This window comes from Lutra lutra, chromosome 9 (genome assembly GCF_902655055.1).
Source record: "Lutra lutra chromosome 9, mLutLut1.2, whole genome shotgun sequence".
Lineage (NCBI taxonomy): Eukaryota > Metazoa > Chordata > Mammalia > Carnivora > Mustelidae > Lutra > Lutra lutra.
Genome location: NC_062286.1, coordinates 66,823,923 through 66,849,624, shown reverse-complemented (window position 1 = coordinate 66,849,624; position 25,702 = coordinate 66,823,923). Strand labels below are relative to the sequence as shown.

Below are 25,702 nucleotides of genomic sequence, written 5' to 3'. Positions count from 1 at the left end.
GCAGGGAACTTGACGGGGGACTCGATCCCAGGACCCTGGAATCATGACTGAGCTGAAGGCAGATGCTTAACCAACTGAGTCACCTAGGCGCCCCCTCACCAAAAATTTTAAGGGGGTGGGGAATCTATATATATGCCAATCTCTGGTTCATTACAACAGTACATTGTGAAACAGGGTTCAGATATACTTGGTAAGCTAGTTAACTATGTTCCCTCTTTTCTAAGGCTAAAGACAATAGTTCTATTCTCTTCATCCTTTTGAAAACCATACTCTTGGCCAAGTGACTATTAGAAAAGTAATCCTGCTAGCCAAATAATCTTTATATGAGAACAGCATGTCATGAGCAGAAATCTGTAAGAGCCAAAACTAGAGAATGAATTTCTAGCTTTGACTTTATTTTTTTCAAATTCTAACCATGTGGCCATTTTCCCTGATGGAATGATTTCAGTGTGTGGGAGAGGGTAAATTTATTGTATTGGTCCTACAGTTACCTATCTTAACCCTATTGTTCACGTAGAGTTCTCTCCAGATTTTTTTATGACAGACCTTCTGTTGCCCAAAACTGAGCTGTGACCTGTCTTCAAGCTCTGACTATGCTCCTAACCAAATGGATGCTCCTAAATAAAACTTGATTACTCTGGGTGTCTGAAGCCCCTCATCTATAAAATAAGGCAGTTGGAGTGGTCCGCCTCACTTCCTGGTCTCTTCAACTTAAATTTACACGATAATAGCCTACCTTTTATACATCATCTAGCAGTTTGCCAAAGTAATTACTTTCAACCTTTCTATTTATCACTACCCCTACAAAGATAATAGAGATCTCATGAATGGCATACTTGACTAAAATGTCTGCATATGCCAAATATAATCCTGAAACATCTGGCCAATAAAAATGGAACTGAGAATAATACAGAGTAAACATGGGTTAAAACACCAAGCTAAATTTCACAATTTAAAATATTAACATTGCTAAACATGTAATTATTTTATTTTACTAAGAATCCTTCAGCATAAACTTACCACTCTTATAAATTCAAATAACTCAATAACAGCTGAATTCAACAGATTGTACCGAGTTCCATTATCCAGAAGAGCATTTATAACTGGCTCAAAAAGATTTCCCTTCGTGATGTAACGATTATAAAATTCATCTTTAAGGCCAATTATCCGCCTCATAAAACGAAGAGCACCTAATTAAAAGTCATACAGGGAACAAATTGATAACCACATTAATAGCAATTATTATACAGGCATTTTTACATAAATTAATGTATATATTCTAAAATAAAAAGTAAAAATGTGCACTAAAAATAACTGGGTTTTGAGGAAAAAATAGAGTTAGGGTAAGACCACTCAAATCTGTGTTAACTCATGTAGCCAGAGCTAGCAAAAAACCCAATAACTGGTACTTGGGAGATAAAGTACCCAGGCAGGTAGCTCCATGGTATAAAGATTTTAAAAAACCCACAGAAACCATCGAGTGCCAATGCTGGCAGTACTCAGAGCAGTGCTGGGAGACATGCAGATGATGTAGTGATGGCAGCTTAGAGCCAGGACAGGGCTGTCTTTCTTGAAGGTGGGCACAGGAGTGGTGCAACCTGCCCAAAGCTGCCTCACCGCCCCACAGCGGGAGCTTTGGAGGTAGGTACTTCTCGATTTACTGAAAATAAAGCCAAAGTGGGGGCGCCTGGGTGGCTCAGTGGGTTAAGCCGCTGCCTTCGGCTCAGGTCATGATCTCGGAGTCCTGGGATCGAGTCCCGCATCGGGCTCTCTGCTCAGCAGGGAGCCTGCTTCCTCCTGTCTCTCTGCCTGCCTCTCTGCCTGCTTGTGATCTCTCTCTGTCAAAAAAAAAAAAAAGCCAAAGTGGTTCCTGCTGCCAGCTTAACAGGAGAGCTGAAGGTCTTGTACTTTTTCTGATCAAGGCTATAGTTCCACTCCCACTATTTCAGTTCTCTTTGCCTTGGAAAAATCATCCGTGAACCGACACTACCTATACATTATACCATATACATTTTAATCCTATACATTTTAGCCCTTGTTTACCAATTGCCTATGAGCTGTTTTGTATTTGGTAAACATGAACTGTGGCAGGTCAGGCAGGCTTTTTGAATTTTAAATACTGAAAGGAAATGTCTCTCATTTCCAACCTGTTGTTCACAGATTGAAGTCATTAAAAGAAGCTGTGCCTGTCAAAAGAGGTTCCAAATACTATCTAAGAATAAAACTGAAATGGGCCACATAAGGTTTAAATGTATGATAACTGGAACACTAAACAAGTGTGAAGAAAAAACCTCCAAACCAAAAAAACACAAACAAGTGTGAAGAGAAGCGCTAGACTTATATAACATCGCCTTTTTGTTTTTTTTAACATTGCCTTTTTGTAGCAGGACTAGAAATAGTTATTTATGACTGAAAAGACTAAGTAAGTGAGCAAGCAGGCACTCTCATACACTGCTGGTGAATGGGTGAATGACATGGTATAGCTACAACTGCACTACTTATGATGGAAATCTTGACCCAATGCAAACATTTAAATACTGGAGGTTTGTTCAGCTGTGATATATCCACATAAACAGGATACTCTGCACTCATCCAAAAGGACTATTTACAGAAAGCCAGATAGGAATACCTATCATGAGAACATCAATCCTTCCAAAATTGATAGAAAATTTTAACATAATCTGGTCACAATGAACTAGATAAAATTATTTTTTATTATGGAAGAACAAATATCTGAGAACCAAGAAAACTATGAGAAGGAAAATAAAGCAGGGACTTAGCAGATATTAAACCTTACAAGAGGCTCAGTGGCCTAAGAATAAACTTTCCTATTTATCTCATCTAATAAAACGACAGGTTTAGAAAAAATAGCTCAGAAACAAGACATAAGCTATATATAGCAACTAACTATACAACAAGAGAAATTTTAATTCAGTAAGAAAAACACAGTTTATTTAATAAGGGAACTGGCACAACCTGCTATCCATTTGAAAGAAAACAAAGCAAGACCCTCCAAACCATATATAAAAACAGACTTCAAACGTATTACATATATAAGTAAAAAAAAGAAATAATAAAAATGAGAAGTAAACTGAGGAGAGTATTTTATTTGCATAATCTTAGGACATAGGAGATGTTCCTAGGCAAGATAAAAACCCCAAAACTCATAAAAGGAAAAGAGACATATTTTTCATCATAGAGAATCTTAAAACTATTATATATTTAAAAAATACTATAAATAAAGGCAAATGCAAAAGATAAATGAGACTGGGACATTTTTTCCCCCCAAATGTGATAAATTAATATCCCTAAAACAAAAAGAGCTCTAAGAAAAAAATAGGCAATTCACACAGATAAAATTCAAAAGCACTAAAATAGGAAAATATATAGTATGTCAAGGAAAATGTAAATTAAAACACAAGTGGAATACCCCATTTTCCATCATCCTCTTCATAACATTTTAGGAATCAGTAACATAGTGCTGCAAGAGTGTCAAGTGCTTCAATCTTTTGGGAAAGTAATCTGGAGGCTGTATATGAAATTCAAATTTAAAAGGATACATTAAAACTAAACATTTTGTCCTGGCATTATCATTATTGGGAATCCATACTATGGAAATAAAGAAACCAGTACTTAAAAGATTTATATACTAGACTATTTACTACAGTGTTCTTTGGAGTGGCATAATACTCAACAATCCCATACTCTGTGCACTACAGAACAGCAGAATATATTATGGAAGAGCCACTCCATCAAGTGTTACTCAACTATATTTAAGAAAAAAATATAGTTGAGACCATATTTCATCACGTAGAGTAATACTGAGAGGCTGAGAAGTATGTTAATATGATCCTGTTTTTATAAAAATAAAAAGACGTATAGGAGTGTGAATGTTTGCGTAACTTAGTACAGATGTGTAAAAAAGAATAGGAAAAATTGTGCACGCAGTTAATGGTGGTGACTTTTAAGGCCTTAAAAAAAGTAGCTGGGAGATTAATCTTTTCTCTATACATTAAATGTTTCAATTTTAACACAAAGCTCTTTTTATTTGGAGGGTGAAGGAGGTTGCTTTATCTCTATTTGCAGTAAAAATATGAAGAGGAAACTTAACAGTTTGACAAAAATCAACACTGATGCTAAATATCAGAATTTAAGTTTGCTTATTGTTGGTCCAAGTGGTATACTGAGGGGGAATACTGGTAAGTTATTTCACAAGTTCAATAAATAACCCGAGTTAAACAAAAACATTTCAAGGCCCATATTTCAAAGGTATAAAAAAGTCATTATATGGGCGCCTGGGTGGCTCAGTTGGTTGAGTGTTTGCCTTTGGCTCAGGTCATGATCTCGGGTCCTGGGATTAAGCCCCACGTTGGGCTCCCTGCTCAGTGGGGAGCCTGCTTCTCCCTCTTCTCCACCCCTCTGCTTGTGTTCTCTGTCACTCAAATAATAAATAAATAAAACCTTTAAAAAAAAAGGCACTATAAATGACAGTTTGGTGAAGAAGATGTGAAAGACAGCAGGACTTGTTCTATTAGTGAAATGTTGTCATTGTACATGGTATTTTATTGCAAGAGTTAAGCTAATTCAATCTAAATGTGAGTAATATGTGGGTAGGAAAGCACCACGACCTATTCCTCTTATCCTTTAAATAAAACAAAAGATTAGTACTTCTCATAATCATCTCTTTGATAGTATATATACTGCTAAAAAATAAATCAATTCACATGGATAACTTCAGGTTTTATCTCTATTAAAAATACTGATCCTTAAAATACCTTACAAGAATATTTTTTTAAATTGTTACTTACACAAGGCCAGGAAAGTGTGCTTTGAATTCATCAAGACCAAGACTCTTCTTAGCAAGTCCTTGTTCATAATATAGTTTTTTATGTGATACGTGTGATGTTCCACACAAAATGTGAGTAGTTCTAAAATTAAGGCAAGCAGCTGTGCTGTTTGATAATTATCTACAAAGAAAGTCATCACAGGAAAATAAAATAAATATTATAATTCACCTAAATAAAGAGAATACAGTTTATGCCTCATATTTTAGAGCAAAAGTAAAACCCTATTTCTAATCCTCATTATTATCAATTAAAGAAACTACAGATTTTTAGTTTTTCATTAGCAGACTCTCCAATACTATTCATTTTTATTGACTAGATGGATACCTTCTATGGCTTTTGTATAAAATACTTATTAATGTTAAGAGGAAAGAAAGCCTCAATAAAAAAAATACATACATGATAAGAAAACCCTCATTGATCTCATTGAGATCTTCTTAGAAATACTTCCTTAATGTGTGCTGCTTTCATTATTAATATTAACAAATCTATTAAAGGGTCCCCAGTAAAGAGGAAATACCTCAAGCTTTTTGCCTAACACGGTGCAACGAAACTTTCTAAGAAAAATTAATATGCTTTCCTTAAAAAGACATCTTTAAGGAAAGGACATTTTTGGCTACTTGAATATAAAGTGAAAAATATTACATTGAGATTTTTTTTTTTCAGAAAAACTTTATATACTTTAATTCAACCAAGAACATAAGGAATTTATTTTTGTTTATTGCTGCATCTGTGCTTTTTTTTTCTTTTTATATTTTATTTTTTATAAACATGTATTTTTATCCCCAGGGGTACAGGTCTGTGAATCGCCAGGTTTACACATTTCACAGCACTCACCATAGCACATACCCTCCCTCCCCAATGTCCATAACCCCACCTCCCCTCCCAACCCCCCTCCCCTCATCAACCCTCAGTTTGTTTTGTGAGATTAAGAGTCACTTATGGTTTTTTTTATCTTTTTAACATCAAAATATGATATCCATGAGAGGCTTACTAAAGTAAAGCCTTTTCTTCCCTCAAGAGGCCTTGGTATATACTTTAATGAAATGATTTCAAATTGGTTCCTAAACATCGAAACTGAATATATGTCAAAGGGCTTATGTCAGTAACTACTGACACCTATTATAAATGTTTTAGGCAAGAAATATTAAACTGTGAGGAAATTTTGGAACCACAGCCTTACAGAATAAATCTAGTCCAACTATTTTATTTTTCAAGAAGATTACACACATAAATATTTTGTGGAACTATGATGCTATCAGGAATAAATCAGCATTCTTTTGATAACAGAATAGCCATTAAAAATACAAAATACAGTTCTGGTATTTAAAAGATCCTTCCTATGCTAAATGCAAGTAAAGAGTTTTACTTGTTTCAGGCCCATCTGTGTAACAGCAAACACCACAGTCAGTATCTGAACTAGTCCCTCACCATTAAAAAAATTACATTCTCTTAATTTCTCAATTCCCTAATTTTATTCACAAAAGATTTTGTAACAATGATCTGCAGTGTTAATTAAATATCTTGTTTTCACTTTCTCAAATTAGGACATGAAATTAATAATTTCATCTCTAACTAATCCAATCTCTGAAGGTCTCCTCATTTGAAACTGGCTCTCCTAAACCACTACTGAGCCCGGTAGAAAAGACAGGATGCTAGGTGCACACAGCGTATTTTCTATTCTCCTAGCCCCATCCCTGGTATGCATGTTCCAAGTAGAAGCAACAGTGCTTACACTCAGGTTCATAAATAATACGTAAGCATAATGCTGTCATGAAAACTAACACTAGTTCCTAGCTGGCCTTAGTTTACTAGGTTTCAAAAATAATGAACTAAAATAAAATTCTCAACTTTCAGATGTCTTCTCAAAAAAAAAAAAAAAAAAACAGAAAACAAGCTCTAAATTTACAGTGAAGAACAAAAACAAAATTCCAACCAGTTTTCCATCTTTTATATTAGAGAAAATGGAATGTTTTTCTTTACAATAAAGGAAATAGGTAAACTTTTTTGGATTTTTAAAAAAATAAGCCTTTCTAAGCCTTGTATAAATAAATGCATTATACTCTGAGCAATAAAAGCTTACAATTTTGTATTAGTTCATAAAATAAAATTCATACTTACCAGGGCAAATCGTGCTGTTTTTGTTAGATCCAACTATATTATCTAACAAAAAAAATAAGTCAGTTACTTCAGTAATAATTACTTCTATTTTCCTAGTCCTTTACAACATACAAAGGATGTCTTTGGTCATAATCTCATTTTACCTGAGTAACTGTCAAGAATTAGTTGTGAGGGGGTTGAGGGGATGGGCAAAATGGGAGAAGGGAGATATAGGATTCCAGTTATGAATGTATGTCACAGGGATAAAAGGTACAGCACAGGGAATATAGTCAATGATACCGTAACAGCATTACATGAGGAGAGATGGGAGCTACACTTGTGGTGAGCGAAGCTTAATGTACAGACTTGTGAAACAACCATGCTGTTTACTGAAAGAAACGTAGCATCTTGTGTCAACTATACTTTAATTTAAAAAAATAGTTGTTTCATTTAAATATTATACCTATATCTGCCACCTTTTATAGAATTGGGTATGGATGAGGAATTGTTAAAAGACAATAAATATTCTGATAAAAAAGTGAGGTTACAACCAGAGAAAAGACGGACACATTTTCTTTTACATCTTAGTCATCCTCCAATAATTAGGGTATCTTTCTCTCGCTACAAAAATTTCTTAAACTCCAGAATAACACAGTATTATTATAATTTATGTCTTGAAGTTTTAAAAAAGTAGGATATTATAAGTTCTAAATTTTAGACATATATTTTACAGCACATTTGCACAGGAAAAAATATGAATGTCTATCGCAGCAATGTATGTAACAGCAAAAACTAGAAACAACTTAAATGTACGTTAGAAGCAGAGTGGCTAAATTACAACATACTCATAGAGAATACTATACAAGACTTAAAAATAAATAAGAACTCCAGGTATCAATATGGATAGATTTCAAAATCTTACTGAATAAGAGAAAAAAAAAAGCAGAACAATGTGTACAACAGAAATCAATTCATATCAAGTTTGGAAACATGAAAAATAATACATTACACTTATAGTAATATAAACAGACACTGGGTGATAAACCTCAAATTCAACATTCCTTGAGGGATGGGGGTGAAGTGAGAATATGAAGAGGTGCATAGGAAACTCCAACAATTACTGTAATTTATTTTCTTTTCAAAAAAATTTTGAAAAAAAAAATTGGGCAAGTTAGTTTTGATAAAGCTGACAGGAAATATATGGTATCTGCTATATAATTATCTAAACATTTCTGTATGCTGCAAGTGTTTTATTTTAAAATTAAAATTAAAAATGCATTTATCTTAATTTATACAAATAAAACCGTTCTGCATGAAAACATTCTGCAACATGCTTTTTGATTTTTAAAAAAAATTTGTCAGAGAGAGAGAGCACAAGCAGGCAGAGTGGCAGGCAGAGGCAGAGGGAGAAGCGGGCTCCCCACTGAGCAAGCAGCCCCATGCGGGACTCCATCCCGGGACCCTGGGATCATGACCCGAGCTGAAGGCAACTGCTTAACTGACTGAACCACCCAGGCATCCCTGCAACATGCTTTTTTATCCAATTTTGTATTTTCAAGAACTAGTTAATAGTTCAAAATTCAGTTTTTAACTGCTATCGAGTATTCCACTGTATGAATATACCACATGTTCTTTATTTTTTTATACATTCTTGTACTTGTCACACGTATGCATAAATGTTCCCTCAGAAATTGAAGTGATAGTATTATGTAAGCTGTGCCCATTTTACAACTAATTAATTTAGCAAACATTCTCTTTAATTGACTCCCTTTTAAAATGACTCATTGGATTAACCAACACTCTCAGAAAACTACCCCTCCCATCCCTCATTTAACCAGTTGAGTTGCATGCTTATCAAAAGTCCTTTGTTTACACTATTTTTGGCAGTATGATTACATACTTTAAATATCACAGACTGATGAAATATCATAATAATGTACCATCTATGGCTAAGCTGAATACAGTCTACAGTCTAGAAGTCAGTAAAACTAGAAGTAGCTGATGAATTATGGGTGTAGTTTATGGATAAAAGATGACATGGAAATTTAAAAAAAAATACATTAAAAAGAAAGTCTTGCCCCTATATAAAGTATTAGCAAATGAGTCAGCATTAGAATGTTTACAGAGTTTACTTTTTTAAACCGTTCTCTACTTTAACCAACTTTTTTGATTAACCCATCAACTTTCCATCCTTATGTTGTGAATTAAAGAGCTTTACTATGTTGCCAAATTATTCTCCAACATGATGGTTCCCCTTGGATTTTCTAATTTTTCCTTGTCATATAATGCACTGAGCAGACAGCCTGTTACAGTTATACTACTTATTTCACTCTTTAAAAATGGAAATCATAAGCAGGTAAGTAAGAGACCCTACCCTTTTCACACTTGTCTTCTGAAGTATTGGTCAAAAGTGGTGCTGTGAGAACATGCATACAATGGTTGTAGAAGAAATTTAGAAATTCACTTTTTTCAGTTTTCTGAAACATACAGAATTAAAAAAATATTTTATTATCTTTTAATTAATATCTTTAAGAATTAGTGATTATATACAACAGATACTTTAAGATATCATTAAAGAACAAAAAAAATAGTTATATTCACCTTAACTGTATTTCTGCAGAACTGAAAAATCAAATCTATTTCATATTACTAAATTAAAATGAAAATAAGATTATAAAAAAATTTTCTGAGGAAAATTATTCAGAAGAATTTTTTTTCTAATATGCTTATGATCTGAAATGGAATGAAGATCTACCAAGCAATGTTGAGAGGAGCAACTTATTAATTGCTGAAAATTTGAAACTCCATTCATAGAATATTCAAATATGAAAAAACACCAAACTGATTTATGAAGCCATTTGAAACACGACAGAATTTAGATCTATTTTCTAAATTTCAAAAATTTCTTAATTGGAAATTTGGGAAACAGTGCCTTTTGATTTTTTTGACCACTATTTTTATACAATGGTCTCATAAACAAGTAATGATTTAAAAACAATATATTCTTCTCTAAATATGAGAGAATTTTATAAAGAAAAAAATCCCAGAATTTTGAGACAATTATTAATATTTTGGAATACTTCCATAAGTCTTTTCTGAATGATTTCTCTTACTATGCAGTTGAGATCATTCAGTACATATTAATTTTTTCCACTATGATTAAAAAACACGTTAACATTAAAATTTACCATCTTAGCCATTTTTACTGTTTACAGCTCAGCAGTGTTAAATATGTTACTTATGTTGTATATTAATTTTTAAGAAGTTAACAGAATAAGGCCAAGAGCCATAAACAGAAATGCTAACATTTTACTAAGATTTTCCCAGATTACAATCTTCTATTTTGCCACAAATAAACTGCTACAGGAACACAACAGCTACTTGGATACCAAGTGTACAAATGCTCAAGTATTTATTATTTTTAAAAATTGTACAAATTTTAAGATTTTACATTTATTATTTATGCATTTATACATAATTTATTATACATGAAATCCTCTAAAACTGCCTAAACCAAAATATTTTTATCTCAGAATAATTTCTTACATTAGTTGTAGCCAGCATGTTCTCTGGATCAATTAGAGTACGAAGAAGTCCCATTAACTGAACAGCACCCCCTAGCTCAGGATCAGTATCACAGATCATTTGTTCAATTACTACATTAATGAGAAGGATATCCTGAAAGAAAATGTACTTCCATTAGAACTGGTTTGAATATGCGACAAATATACCAGCTGAAAGAACAAAATCAGAACCAAAGAATACATGAACTTATTTAAACTTTTATGTTCCTAGTATTTTTTCCAAGTTCTATAAATACACTAGAGTGAAAAAGGCCCACTAAAAAAAGCAGAGCACACTAAAGCTTACGGCAACATCAATATAGGGAAGTGAGAAACAAAATCATTTACCAGTGATTCTTGTTCACTGGAGATTCTAATAGATTCTCATTCTAGGTTTCAGCCTCAGATATGAATTTAGAAGCTGACTGAGGAGGATCACACACCATGTGACCCTAAAACACAGATTATCTGAGCTTCAAACGAGAAAATCCTTTCTAGCAAAAAAGTGAGAAAACCCAGTATACAACTCTCCATAGGAAGCAAGTGGATGTACTACACTGTTACATAATAACCTAACCACAGAGATATGCATTAGTTGCATGCTTTTCGGTCTTAACTTTGAAACTACAAAGTAGCTTGCAGATACAAAATTTATTTACCTTTTGCCTGTATTTTTAAGCAATCTTAACGGGCGCCTGAGTAGCTCAGTCGTTAAGTGTCTGCCCTGGGCTCAGGTCATGATCCCAGTGTCCTGGGATTGAGACGCACATTGGGCTCCTTGCTGACGAGAAGGCTGCTTTTCCCTCTCCCATTCTCCCTACCTGTATTCCCTCTCTCACTGTGTCTCTCTCTGTCAAATAACAAAATAAAATCTTAAAAAAAAAAAGTCTTAGAAATTGAAGTACAGTATAAAGAAAAACGTTTTGACATCAGTTGATTGAGAACATGTTTATTATTGGGGGAAGAAAGGTAGTAACTGAAGATGAAATAAGGGAACTGCATGGAATTAAGATGAACTTTTAAATTGGGAGAACTCTGTAAAGTAATAAAAATATTCAGTATAAAGCACTTAAAAAATGACTTTATTTACTTGAGAGAGAGTGTGTGTGCATTTGCAAGAGCAGGGGGAGAAGCAGACTCTTTGATGAGCAGGAAGCCAGATATGGGGCTCTATCCCAGGACCCAGAATATCATGACCTGAGCAGAAGGCAGACGCTTAACTGACTGAGCCACCCAGTCGTCCCCAGTATAAAGCACTTTTTGTTATTATTTTGTTGTGTTAGCCCCTTAAACTGAACATACTGTGGTTTCCAAAAATATTTCCCTGTAAAGTTGTTTGTGTTCTTAAATTCTGTTAAGAACCAACAAAAGCATGTCACAGGGACTTAGCTGCTTAAAATTAGAATCCTAGCCCCTACCATGTTTCAAAATTTCAAGACCAATGAATCAATTCTGTCATGGCATTAAAAACAAAATAAAATCTCTTCAAAGAGGAATTACGATTTATGAAATAAAATTCATAGAGCTAATTAATAAATCCAGACCCAAGCCTCATTTCAATTGGAAGAAATGGTAGATTCTACACTAATCTGCTGCTCTTTCTTATAGTGGCACGATTGGCAAAGCTTAACTCATGTAAAATGTTAACATATTATGACAAGGTGTCATAAAATAAACTTTCCTCAGAACAATGCTATGGCATTTACTTACTTTACATTTATGTCAATGTGTACTACTTACATTCTACCAGTTAATTAGGTCCTCAGATAATTTGAATTATATATAATCCTCTTTCATAAGTTCATTCATTTAAAACTAGGCACAAAAAAATAATAAATGATGAATTTAGGTTACATCTAAATAAAACCAGAGAGGCAAGAAATACTTAAGGTATAGCTCATACACTGAAACGTCATTTCAATACAGTCTTCAAACTTTTTTGGTCTTCTCTCTTACATGCAGTTTCTCATAAATCCTGCTCCAGCAGTATCAATGCCAAACTGAGTACCATAATTCAGTAACTTACAAAATTGACAAAAGCTAATTTACATATTTCATGGTGAAACAGACTGTTAAAGAGAACTATAGCCTTTTTAGGAGGTAAGAAAAGAACTGCCTTTCTCAGGCCTGTAAGACTTCCCTGCCAGAGAGAGGTATATACACCACTGAATGCTATTCTTTAAAACATTTCAAGATCCCCAGGCTTCAGATAGGAAGGGCAGAGGTCAGCAGATAAATTGAAATCTCTAGGTTTAAAGTTTATGTTTGGATACAGGGTACTTGGATGTTTCAGTTAGTTGAGCATCTGACTCTTGGGTTTTTACTCAGGTCATGCTTTCAGGGTTATGAGACTGACCCCAGTTGGGCTCTGTGCTCATTGGGGAGTCTGCCTGAGATTCTCTCTCTCTCCCTTGGCCCCTCCCACAGCTCCTGGTACACTCTAATATATAAGTCTTAAAAAAAAAAAAAAAAAAAAAGACTACATTTGGATAAGATCTTTAAAATCCGTAAGAAGCAAATAGTCTGGAAGGCTACTAAATAGTTGAGGAAGCTTAATTGTCAAGAAAGTTTTAAAATAGGCAACAGTCCATGACTGTTCAATCTTTAAGACCACCACTTGGCCAGAGAACTCACACCAACAGAAAGGAGACTGTGAAGATTATATAGATCCTTGGAGGAAAGGCATCTTCTATTGCCCAACTCAGATGTAGCCACAGCTGATAATATCCTGAGGGAAGAAAGGCTTTGGAAAAAAATAGGCAAGGGGCATTTCTTTAGAGACAGCTGCTTTTGTTAATCAAGAACCTCCTGGGACAAGGAGTCCAAGCTACTGCTATTCAACAAGTATCTGATGAACTAGTGTATCACAGTTATGAATGAAGGTTTGCTGTAAGTATGTTCTCCCTCTTCCCAGACAAAAGCAGTTTTGCTTAATGTTGGGGGCAGATAAATTATCTTTCTGTTTATAGGTTACTGAAATACTAGGAGTCTTACCTGGACTTGAAGAAGACTACCTAACACTCAAATAATGGAAATTTGATTTATGTCCCTTGAGGGAAAGGTGGGTGAGGAAAGAAAAACATGTATGAAAGTTAGGTAGCCAGAGAGGAGACAATGTGGCTGATACTATGAGGCACCCACTTAGTCTCTATTTTCGTTGTTTTGCTAGCAGAGCCCAAATTTTGTTTAGAGGCAATGTACTTAGCTAAAACACAATTTCCCAGCATTCTTCATAGCTAAGGGTAACTTACTTTTGGACAAAGAAATCCAAGGAGAAATTTTTAATTGGAAGCTCCAGGAAAGTGTTTTAAAATAAAACATGAAAGCTTTCCAGCCATTATTTTGCTCTCTGCCCTTCTTATTCCTGGAGGTGGAATAGCCATCTTACGATCTCAAAGTAATAGACATTAAAACCAGAAAATGAGGATGACTGACTCAAAAGATGAAAGTCTTCTGTCATCATGGAGCTGCTTCAAGACTTACTGTGACATTACTAAAACTTTCATTAGGTAAAACCATTCTAAGTTGGTTTTTCTTTTTTTCTGTGATATAAACACTTAACATAGTATCTATTTTCTCAGCATATTTTTAAGCATACAATATTCTTTTTTCTTTTTTTTTAAACGATTTTATTTATTTATCAGATAGAGATCACAAGTAGGCAGAGAGGCAGGCAGAGAGAGAGGGGGAAGCAGGCTTCCTGCTGAGCAGAGAGCCCCAAGCGGAGCTTGATCCCAGGATGCTGGGATCATGACCTGAGCCGAAGGCAGACGCTCCAACCTACTGAGCCACCCAGGTGCCCCAAGTATATAATATTCTTAACTATAGGTACTATGCTGTAGAGGAGATCTCCAGAACTTACTCATCCTGTATAAGTGGAATTCTATACCCTTTGTCTAATATCTTTCCCATTTCCCCCAGCCCCCATCCCCTGGCAAGCACCATTGTTCTCTGATTCTATGAGTCTGTATTACTTTTGTAAGAAGTATCATGTATTTTTCCTTCTGTGTCCGGCTTATTTCACTTGGCAAATTGTCCTCTAGGTTTATCCAAGATGTCAAGAATGGCAGGACTTCCTTTTATTAAGGCTGAATAATGCTCCACTGTACATATATGACAAATTTTCTTTATCCATTCATCTGCAGATGGACACTGAGGTTGCTTAGATGTCTTGACTATTGTGAATAATGCTGCAGTGAACATGGGAAGACAGGTATCTCTTCAAGATCTTTTGGATTTATGGACAGAAGCAAGATTGCTGGATCATATGGTAGTCTATTTTAATTTTTAGAGGAACTTCCATCTGTTTTCCATGATGGCTGCTCCAATATATCCCCATCATCAGTGTACAAGGACTCTTCTTTAAAGGGAATTTATTTATTTATTTGACACAGAGAGATCACAGGTAGGCAGAGAGGCAGGCAGAGAGAGAGGGGGTAGGGAAGCAGGCTCCCTGCTGAGCAGAGAGCCCAATGCAGGACTCAATTCCAGGACCCTGAGATTATGACCTGAGCCAAAGGCAGAGGCTTAACCCACTGAGCCACCCAGGTGCCCAAGGACTCTTCTTTCCATATCCTTGTCAAGACTTGTCATCTTTATTTTTGATATTAGTCATCCCCCCCCTTTTTTTTTTGAGGACACGTTCCAGATTTTATTTACATTTTAAGACTAACTTTAATCTCAAAATCACATATCCATATACTTATTCCTTTTTGCTGGTTGTACTTAAATGCGTGGTTTGTCAAACACTGTAAACAAATACTTACATTGTCTGTTAAATGTAACACTCAGGAACGGCTTTTAACAGAAATTCATCGGCCTCCCCCACAATATTTTTTTAAATTATAAATACAGGTATCTAAACAATCCTGAACATATTGTTGATAGTACTGTAGTCAGGACCCAGGGCCACTTCAAAAATTAACACAATGTGAAAACATACATTGTATCTGCTACTTCAGATAGTTTCATCTGAAGCTCTTTCACTAAGAAAGATGGATCAAGAATGCCATTTGTTTTTCCTTCTTGAGATTTTTACTTTTCAGAAACACACATGCTTCCACAGCATGATTCTTCTCTCCATGATTTCATCTTGTAAACCTGAATTCTATTTTGAGTACTCCAGGTTTATGCATAAATGACAGTGCCACTGCCTACTACCTTTTGTCCTTCAAGTTCTTCCAACAGGCAAAAATTACAAAGAACTTAACTCTTGTGGAGACCACTTTCTCCTACAGCCCTGATATTAGCCATCCTAACAGAGATGTGTGTACTTAGGAGAAATGTCTGTTCAATTCCTTTGCCCATTTTCAAATTGGGTTGGTTTTTTTTTTTTTTTTGGCTACTGGGTCGCAGGAATTTCTTACATATTTTGAGTATTCATATCTCATCAGCAATTCCAAACAAATTCTACATTTCTACTCCCAACCTATATACTATGTTATTGATGTCAGAATTTATTATTTATGTATTTAAAAAAAAAATTTTTTTTAAAGATTTTATTTATTTATTTGTCAGAAAGAGAGAGACAGTGAGCACTGCAAGGGGAGCAGCAGGCAGAGGAAGAAGCAGGCTCCCCGCTGAGCAAGGAGCCTGATGCAGAACATGATCCCAGGACCTGGGGCTCATGACCCAGGTGAAGGCAGACTTGTAAGTGACTGAGCCACCCAGGTGTCCCAGAATTTATTTTATACTGTGTATCTATTAAAAACTTTTGTAGTTATAGTTTTTCTTAATATTTTGCCTTTTATACTAGGGTTAAAAGTGATTTATACACCATGAGTAGGGTTTTATGTTATTCTGTATCTGTCTATATGTTTATCTTCCCCAGTAAGATTTACACTTTCATATGCTTTCTTGTAGCTGTTTAGTGCTCTTTCATTTTAAACTTTAAAATTCTCTTTAAGAGGGGTGCCTGGGTGGCTCAGTGGGTTAAAGCCTCTGCCTTCGGCTCAGGTCATAATCCCAGGGTCCTGAGATCGAGCCCCACATCGAGCTCTCTGTTTGGCAGGGAGCCTGATTATTTCTCTCTGTATGCCTCTCTGCCTACTTGTGATCTCTGTCTGTCAAATAAATAAATAAAATCTTAAAAAAAAAAAAAAAGAATTCTCTTTAAGCATGTCTTATAAGGCAGGTCTAGTTATGCCAGGTAAAGTATTCTCAGTTGGCAGGGGTTTTTTTCAGCACTTTGAATATATCAGCTTACTATTTCCTGGCCTGAAAGGTTTTTGCTGAGAAATTTGCTGAGATTTATGGGAATTCCCTTGTATATGATGAGGCTTTTTGTCTTTTTTCTTGCTGCTTTAAAAATTCTCTTTGTCTTTGACTTTTGACAGTTTTATTGTAATGTGTCTTAGTGAAGACATCTTTGGGTAGAATCTATTTGGGGACATATAAATTTCATGTACCTGGATGACCATATCTCTCCCCTCATTTGATGCTATTAGCCATTATTTCTTTAAATAGGTTTCTGTCCCTTTCTCTTCTCCTTTGAGGGTACCATAATACATATACTGTTTTTCTTCATTGCACCCCATAATTCATGAAAGCTTTCTCTTTTTTTCACTCTTTTTTCTTTTAGTTCTCTGACTGGATAATTTCAAATGGCTTGTCTTTGAGTTCTCTGATTTTTTATTTCTGCTTGAGTGAGTCTGCTATCAGAACTGTTTATTGCTTTTTTTTTCCCCCTCAGTTTAGTCAATGTATTCTTTAGCTCTACAATTTCTTTTGGTTCTTTTTTTTTTTTTTTTTTTTTTTTTTTTTTTAAGATTTTTATTTATTTGACAGAGAGAGAAAGCAAGCAAGTGTACAAGCAGGGGGAGCAGCAGGGAAAGGGAGAAGCAGGCTCCCCAGCTCAGCAGTAAGCCCAAAATGGGACTCGATCCTAGGGCTCTGGGATCATGACCTGAGCCGAAGGCAGATGCTTAACCAACTGAGCCACCCAGGCACCCCTCTTTTGGTTCTTTTTAAATACTTTTTCTCTGTTGAACTTCTCATTTTGTTCATATCTGTTTTCCTGATTTCATTTAGTTATCTGTGTTCTCTTGCAGTACAATGAACTTCTTGAAGACAATTATTCTGAATTCTTTGTCAGTCAGTTCAGTTTTCCATTATTTTAGGGTCAGTTTTGATAGCTTTATTTTCTTTGTTTTGGTGGTGTCAAGTTTTCCTGATCTTTGTAATCTTGCACTGATATCTGCCCATCTAAAAAAGTAGTTAGCTCTTTTAGTCTTTACAGACTGGCCTTGGCAGGGAAAGTTCTTCACCAGTCAGCCCAGTCAGAGATTTTGGGTGGGTCAGTTGATTAGGTTCATTACTAGGGTACATGGACCAGCTTTTGAGATGTGTGTGGTAGTTTTGAGAGCCCCTGCCTCTTTTCTTTGTTCTTAGCTATTGCAAGGGGATTCCCTCACTGTTCTGGGTAGGACCTGAAAGAAATGGCCCTCATGGGTAGCATTCTGAAAGGCTGGAGATGTCAGTCAGACTCTCACTTTGTTCTCCCTTTCCCCATGAGAGAGAATCTGTGGGGCCAGAGGATCTCTCAGTACTGTGCTATGCTCACTTGGGGAGAAGTGACAAGGATAAACTGAAACTATTCTTACCCTTTTTCAATGTATCTTTTCTCATTTTTGTGCTCCACTAAAATGCTATTACCTCTCACCTGGACTCTAAAGTCACATGGAGGTATTCATGTCTGTTAATAACTGCTAAATCAGTTTCTGTTGTGGGGACGAGACCTGGAATTTCCTATTCTGCCATCTTGCTGATGCCACTCCTGGTTTTTCGGATATATGAAGCCAAACCCATTTCTAAGTAATACATTAATTTCTTACTCTCCTACTTCCTTCTGCCACAGGTCAGGTCTTCCTTCTTCAGTTATCTGTAGAACTATACTTCTAAATCAGATACCTGATCAAGACATCCTTTGTTTAGAATGGTTATAAGATAAAAGATTCACTCCTTAGGGGCACTGGAGTGGCTCAGTTATTAAGCATCTGCCTTGGGCTCAGGTCATTATCCCAGGGGCCCCAGATGGAGTCCCGCATTGGGATCCCCACTTGGTGGAAAGCCTGTTTCTCCCTCTCCCCCTGCTTGTGTTCCCTCTCTTCGTGTGTCTCTGCCAAATAAATAAATAAAATCTCAAAAAAAAATTTTTTTTAAATAAATAAATAAAAGAGTCACTCCTTAGACTGGCTGTATAGGTAACAAATATTCTAATCCTGTGCTGTTTAATATGGCATCCACTTGCCACATGAGGCAGTTTAACATTAAAACTAGTAATTCCTCAGTCACACTACCTGTAGTTTAAGTGCTTGGCAGCCACAGTTACCAAGTGGTTACCTTGTGGTTACAGAGTAAACATTTCCATCATCACAGAAAATTGAACAGCACTCTTCAAGCCTATTATTATAGTTTCATTGTTAAAGAAAAGGGAAAAAAAAAAAAAACATGAAAATCAGACTTAGATTAAAAAAAAAAAAGATGCAGGGGGGAGAGAAGGGCAAAATATGGGAATTTTTTAACAATCAAAATACTAATTGCCACTGCAATGATACAAAAGTCTTTAAACTTCTGAATCCTTGTGTTTATTTTTTACTACTCTTAAGTGTCACTTTAATGAAACAAATAATTTATTAAAATACAAAAGAGACAGGAATCCACATTCTAAATCTGTAATAAGAGTTAGACGTTTGTACTAAAATCTGCTGTGAAAATACATATAAAATCAGACTTCTGCTTTTGATCAAGAAAGAGTGACAGGAACTAGATTTAGTTTTTTATCTGGAACAACAAAAAAAAGCTAGACAAAATACATGAAACCACAGTTGGTAATACAGTAGACAATGGCCAGTAAAAGAAAGATGGGAAAAAACGAGGTAAGCCCTAGATACATGTCAGGTTCTATTATTATTATTATTACTACTACTACTATTATATTACTGGATCCTGCCAAACTAAGTAAAAATCAACTCCTAAAATACTAGAATTAACTGCAGATTTATAGTTTCTGCCCCATAGAGCAGTATGGGACAGCAAGACAGTCTTATTCCAGAGGTACACCCACCTCAGTAAGTAATTATAATTAGTCCACTACAATGCATGACTACACCCACTCAAAAGTAATGGTATTTTCAGAAACAATGAACAAACAGTTCTGAAACAATTAATGAATGGTTGAACATACGTCTATGAACTAAAAGTCTTAACAACATTTAAGTTTTCTCTAAGGCATGTTTCATTTCTTAGTTAACATAACGGAGCAAGCCCTGGTGAACAGAAGGAAGAGCTGAATCAAAGGACCCAGCCTCTCTAATTGCAGTACAGCCATCTAAGATACAAAACTATCTAAGTGACCTTATTAACTCTCCCATACCTATTTCTCCAATGGTGGAACAAAGGAAATGGAATAGAAAAATCACTATAAGTTGGATCACTCTTTCAAAATTCAAGCTAGCTAGAGTTGAACTGTCTGATTTCTAAAGCTGTTTGCTGGAGTTCTTTACTGGTAGCATTAAAATATTATACAAACAAATCCAATTTTCCTTGACCTGCTTCCCCAACAATGACATTACTCAGGCTAGAAAAAAATTCATGCTCAAGCAAGTGCAGCTAAATAATGAAGAGGTACAAAAAAACCACTGGAAAATTCCTTCTTAAAATCAAATGTTGACTTGATGTGCAAACAAACCATTATAGAGTAACTCTAGTTAATATGTGTCAATGCTGGACTACCAAATCTATTCTAGGGAACACCCTCTTAAAAAATATATATATATACATATATATATATGTATATATATATATAATTTTTTTTCTCCATCTCTCTTAAATTTATAATCTTAATTAAGAGTGCCCAATGACTTTCTTTCCATTGAAGACTGCTTATTCCTATGTTCTCTCTTTTAACTTCTTTTTACACTGCCATAGTAGCTTCTGCAGTTACAACCTCAGAGTCAGCCTTTGAATGCCACCATCACTGTCTTGCAATATTCTGAGAAAGGGGTCTAAGTTAGGGCTTGGCAAACCACAAGACCATTTTGTTGGTTGCCTACTTTGTACATAAAGTTGTAAGGTAGGGACGCCTAGGTGGCTCAGTTGGTTGAGCTGCTGTCTTTGGCTCAGGTCATGATCCCAGTGTCATGGGATTGAGTCCCACATCGGGCTCCCTGCTCTGTCTGCCTGTGCTCTCTCTCTCTCTCTGACAAATAAATAAATAAATAAAATCTTAAAAAAAAAAAAAGTTTAAAGTTAAAAACATTTACTGGAGCACAGCTACACCATCTTTGGACAATTCATTCTTACAATGGCAGGGTTGAGTAATTGCAACAGATACCAAAGGGCTCATCAAGTCTTATTTATCTTCTGGCCTTTTAAGGAAAGTTTGCTATCCTTCACCTAAATAGCAACATTCAAGTGAGTTTAACCAAGATTTCCGAGAGATTTTTCAAGGTTTTAGTTATATCTAAATCAAAGTTTTAGAGAAATAATATTCCCATTGGTTTCATCACACTCTAACCTCATACTATTCTTAGAAGCACATACTATTATTTAAAGTACAGTTTTGTGGGTTTAAGAATTTGCAATATTGCAAAAAATAATCAGCAAAAGCGGGGAAGTTCTGGGTACCTACACATGGAATTGAGAGATTATCCAGGTTATCAGTTGGCATCTCTATTTTCTGATTGGGAAAGATAAAGAACATACTTCATTTCATTGTTCTAAGATTTCTTAAAACTTTTAACTTCTTGATACTGAGATACATTTTATAATCTATGGCATTAGACAGTTATTGTAAGCTACGTGGCAAGCATGACAAAAAGCCAAATGAAAATTTTTCCACTAACACTTCCTGGTAAGATCAAGAAAATATTAGCATCATCGGGGCGCCTGGGTGGCTCAGTGGGGAGCCTGCTTCCCCCTCTCTCTCTGCCTCTCTGCCTACTTGTGGTCTCTGTCGAGTGAATAAATAAAATAAAAAAAATAAAAAAAAAAAAGAAAATATTAGCATCCATGTATCTTAGATCCAATGAATATAGTAAATAAGAGGAAAAGAAAGAATGATAGGAGCAGGAACATTATTCTGAAGTAGAATAAAAACTGATGGATGTTGTGGAAACATCTTTGTTTTTAAATGTATAAATTATTTTAAAAATGCACGTGAAATTTGTTCTGCAGCAACTTGAATGAGGGCTAAAATAATTAGAAAAACAATACTTCTTTTGATCCATTTGACATGTCAGAAGAGAGCAAAAGCAGCTCTTCAAATTCTACAGAACTTAATGGTCCAATTCCTTAAGTCTGTGAAACAGCAAAATAGTCTGAACAAAAAAACCCCTTTCAGTTCATTTTTTAATTTTAAGGGAATTCCTTGATGTGATGCGCTAAAGAAAACATTACTTCTGTACCATTTCTGATACAAAGAAATAACCTAAATCAAATCATGGGGAAACATCAGACAAGTCCAAATTGTTGGACACTAGACCAGAAAGTTTTCAGTATTGTCTTGGTTAAAAAGAACATTACTGGGACAACGGACAAAATCTGAGGCAGGACTGCAGTTAGATATTAATACTGTAAAAATGCTAACTTCCTGATTTTGATAATTTTACTAGACACTGAAGTAGATACGGGTAAAAAGACACCTTGTGATCATTTCTGTACCTTATTTTTCAATGATTTAAAACAAAAATAATTATTTCTGTAGGTAAATGTGTATATACAAATATAAGCAAAGAAAGAATAAGGCAAATTAGAGATAAAATATTAACAACTGGGAATCTGGGTGAAGTGTATATGGGAGTTCTTTATACTATTATTGTAACTTTTCTGTAAATTTAAAATTATTTCAAAACAAAAAGTTAAAAAATGGGTGCAATTTTAAGAAACGCGTTATGTTCCATATAAAATATCAAATAGTTAGCTCAGAGATTAGCTTATGTATTTTTTAACTTTATTATGGCAAATTTCATCTTCCAGAATAATTGTAAATTCCACATATATAATTCCGTTAAGTATTTCAGTATAAAACTTTACAAAATAAGAACTCTTAAAAAAATCCCAATGCGATTATCGTATCTTTAAAAATTAACATGAGTTTATTTTTAAGTGAGAAGTACAGTGAAAATACCTGCCAAAATAAGTGGTTCAGTAATAGTTGTTTACTTATCCCGTGAGATTCTAAAATAAGTTTTACTGAGCAGTTCAAAGAACATTAGCATAAAAATATGTGAAATCTCTGGAATAACAAAAAGATAGCAATTATTCCTGTTATCTGTCCAGCTTAGAAAAAATGACTACAGTAAAAAAATGTTAGTATTTCCTGTTGTTTAATACGTATTTTAATATGTAATCCAGGTTCCTAAAACAAATCTGCTCCATAATACTGGAAAGAAAAGTTCGAATGTTGTGAATTTACTTTAAAAGGGCTCCAAAATAGCAACTGCCCACCAAATACACAGGTAAGTCTTTTTTCAAAGGTTACCAGAAGTCAACAAAGAATTTAACATGCAGAATCCTTAATTTTGAAGAAAAAAAATTTTTTTATCCTCTTTTGTGGTCTAACTCCATTATCTTGAGGCAACAGAATTTTTAAATTGTTAAACTGCTAGATCTCAGAAAATCTGGGGAAAGACTTTGAAGACCTTGAAGACTAGGATTATAAGAAAAAGACTGAGACTGGAACTTTACATAGTTAAAGATCAGTAATTGCTTCTCTAAGTCTCATTCATCAACTGAATATAAACAAGGAAATATTTCTAATGAAAACAGAAATAAAAGCTTTCAGAGTTAAGAATTTTAAAGTTTACTACTTTCATGATCTGAAGCAATTTTATAATGAATGTCCTTAATCATATACATCACTGAGAATGCACCAATTAAGAGTGTTAAATTCAAAGTTACCTTCTGTAAAGGATGGCACAAAGATACACATACCAACAGTGAGATTATAAACTGATTAATAAACCAGGTATTTATTTCTTTGAAGTCAGATGTAGTACCATTTGGGATGAAGGAAAAAAAAAAACAAACACCTTAAAACATACTTAACATAAAGATTTCTTCTATTTCTTTTGTACTGCCTAAAACTGCAGCATTAGCTCAAACGGATTCTAAAATAAAATTGCTTAAAAATAAAAAAAAAAACAACACTGGAAATATCTAACTAAGAATGTGGAAATCTAAGGAGAGAGTAAGAGATTAAACACAAAACATATAAAAAAAACTGTAGTTTAATTCAACAATGACTCGTAACAAGGGTCAAATTAACAACAGAAATCAAAATCTTTTTTAGGATGGAACATAATTATATTTATTTTCTATTTAAACTATATTTGATGTAAGAAAGGGTACTTTAAATTACAGCTATATGCTCATTTGTCCTTAAAAGAGTTTAAGGGGAAAGTTTAAGTATTTCTATAGTGGGAAAATACACTGGTCTCATTAATAAACATTTATTCACATGGGAAAAAAAGACACATTTGAACAAGTGAAGACAACTTGTTAGTATAATTAGAAGTGATTGATGTAAGGGCCTTGAAATTACACATCATTAGACTTGAACTTTTTTTTTTTTAGACTTGAACTTTTTTGAAGAATTTGATTCTATTATAATCTATCTCAACTCGAGTTTGCATATAGCTTTTTTTTTTTTTTTTAAGATTTTATTTATTTATTTGACAGAGAGAGATCACAAGTAGACAGAGAGGCAGGCAGAGAGAGAGAGAGAGGGAAGCAGGCTCCCTGCTGAGCAGAGAGCCCGATGCGGGACTCGATCCCAGGACCCTGAGATCATGACCTGAGCCGAAGGCAGCGGCTTAACCCACTGAGCCACTCAGGTGCCCCACGTTTGCATATAGCTTTTTAAAATAAACAAATCAAATGCCACATATTCTAGGCTTGCTGAAGCCGTAGCTGATCAGAAATCTATTTTGCTTCACTGAAGATTTAGATTGTAGTTATCTTTTTTTCTCAATAGTATGCAAACAGTAGAGGTAATTCACACAGAACCAGAGCATTACTACTTACATCATCACTCTGCTGGGCTTCTTGCATTACAAATTCTCGGACCATGGATGGGCTAAACTCTACTAGATAAGAAAATATATCTGTAGCTGCTGATCTGACTTGCAAATCATCCATGCCCTGGTAAAAGGAAAATTGGGTTAAGGACTGTTAACGAAAATTATGCCACATTCCCTTTCCTTCCCAAATCTATACACACCAAGTATTTGGATTTAGATATTGTACTGGAATCTTTTCTTCCTTTCCTTGTATAAATATTAAAAGCTTTAAAGCAGCTCAATTAGTTTTAGTTTTTGCCATCAGAAAGATAAATATTCAGAGAATATTTAGCAATATTTAGGAATCAGCATAGGATTATACTATTATACTTTACAAATGCTATAAATTTTTTTTTTTGATTTACATATATGCAATATGTGAATGATGTTACCTAGTTAAGACTTCAAAATTTCCAGAATCTGTCTTTGGTCCTGAATTTGCCAGTTACTCCTCAGAAACTGATTCTCTCTTTTATGACTCTCCTAACAGAAGATGCTTTTGAAAAGCACTCTGGGTATTTTTACTCTTTGTCCATATCTTAGTTTTCTAAGGTAGTGATCCTGAATGCTTTTCCCTCTTTGATAGATGAAGGATAAATGACTCAAAAGTTACAAAATCTTCAAGTGATTCTGAAAACATTCCTTAACTCATTCTCAAAGTGTGGTCCAGGGACGTGCATGAGATTAAAACTATTTTCATAAAAATAAACAATACTAGGGCATTACTGGCCCTTTTCACTCTCAGTATATCACAAGTATAGTGGGGTTTTCCAGAGGCTACAAGACATATGATATCACAACAAATCAAATGCAGAAGTTGCTATGAGAATCTAGCTGTCTTCTCTTACACCAAATGTTAAAGGGATGGGCAAAAAAGGTGAAATGCCACTCCTCACTAAAATTTTTTTTGTTTCTGGAAAATTATTTTTTCATAAAAGTTATATTATTTGTAAAATATGTTTATCATCTTAAGTAAGTATTTTTAAAAATTTTCAGTTTCAATTTTTCATACAACACCAATGGATAAAAATTATATAAACAATTGTGTGAGAACCACTGCCCTAAACCATACTGCAGCATGAGCCACCTTGGTCTAGTCTGTCCTCCATCTACTCACTGGTCTAAAAACAAAAGG

The 25,702-nt window shown here is 34.7% G+C and overlaps 1 protein-coding gene across 4 annotated transcripts in view; it reads right to left on the bottom strand.

Moving 5' to 3' along the window:
- The window catches only part of PPP4R3B (protein phosphatase 4 regulatory subunit 3B), a 69,095-nt gene that overhangs the window by 12,209 nt on the left and 31,184 nt on the right, over positions 1–25,702 (bottom strand). For all 4 annotated transcript variants that reach the window (XM_047745284.1, XM_047745283.1, XM_047745282.1 and 1 more), the window contains 6 exons: positions 24,533–24,649; positions 10,491–10,622; positions 9,319–9,421; positions 6,966–7,007; positions 4,809–4,967; positions 1,021–1,190 (listed from right to left, as the gene is read on the bottom strand). In XM_047745284.1, coding sequence (XP_047601240.1) covers positions 1,021–1,190; positions 4,809–4,967; positions 6,966–7,007; positions 9,319–9,421; positions 10,491–10,622; positions 24,533–24,649 — 723 coding nt within the window. The remainder of the gene's footprint in view (positions 1–1,020; positions 1,191–4,808; positions 4,968–6,965; positions 7,008–9,318; positions 9,422–10,490; positions 10,623–24,532; positions 24,650–25,702) is intronic.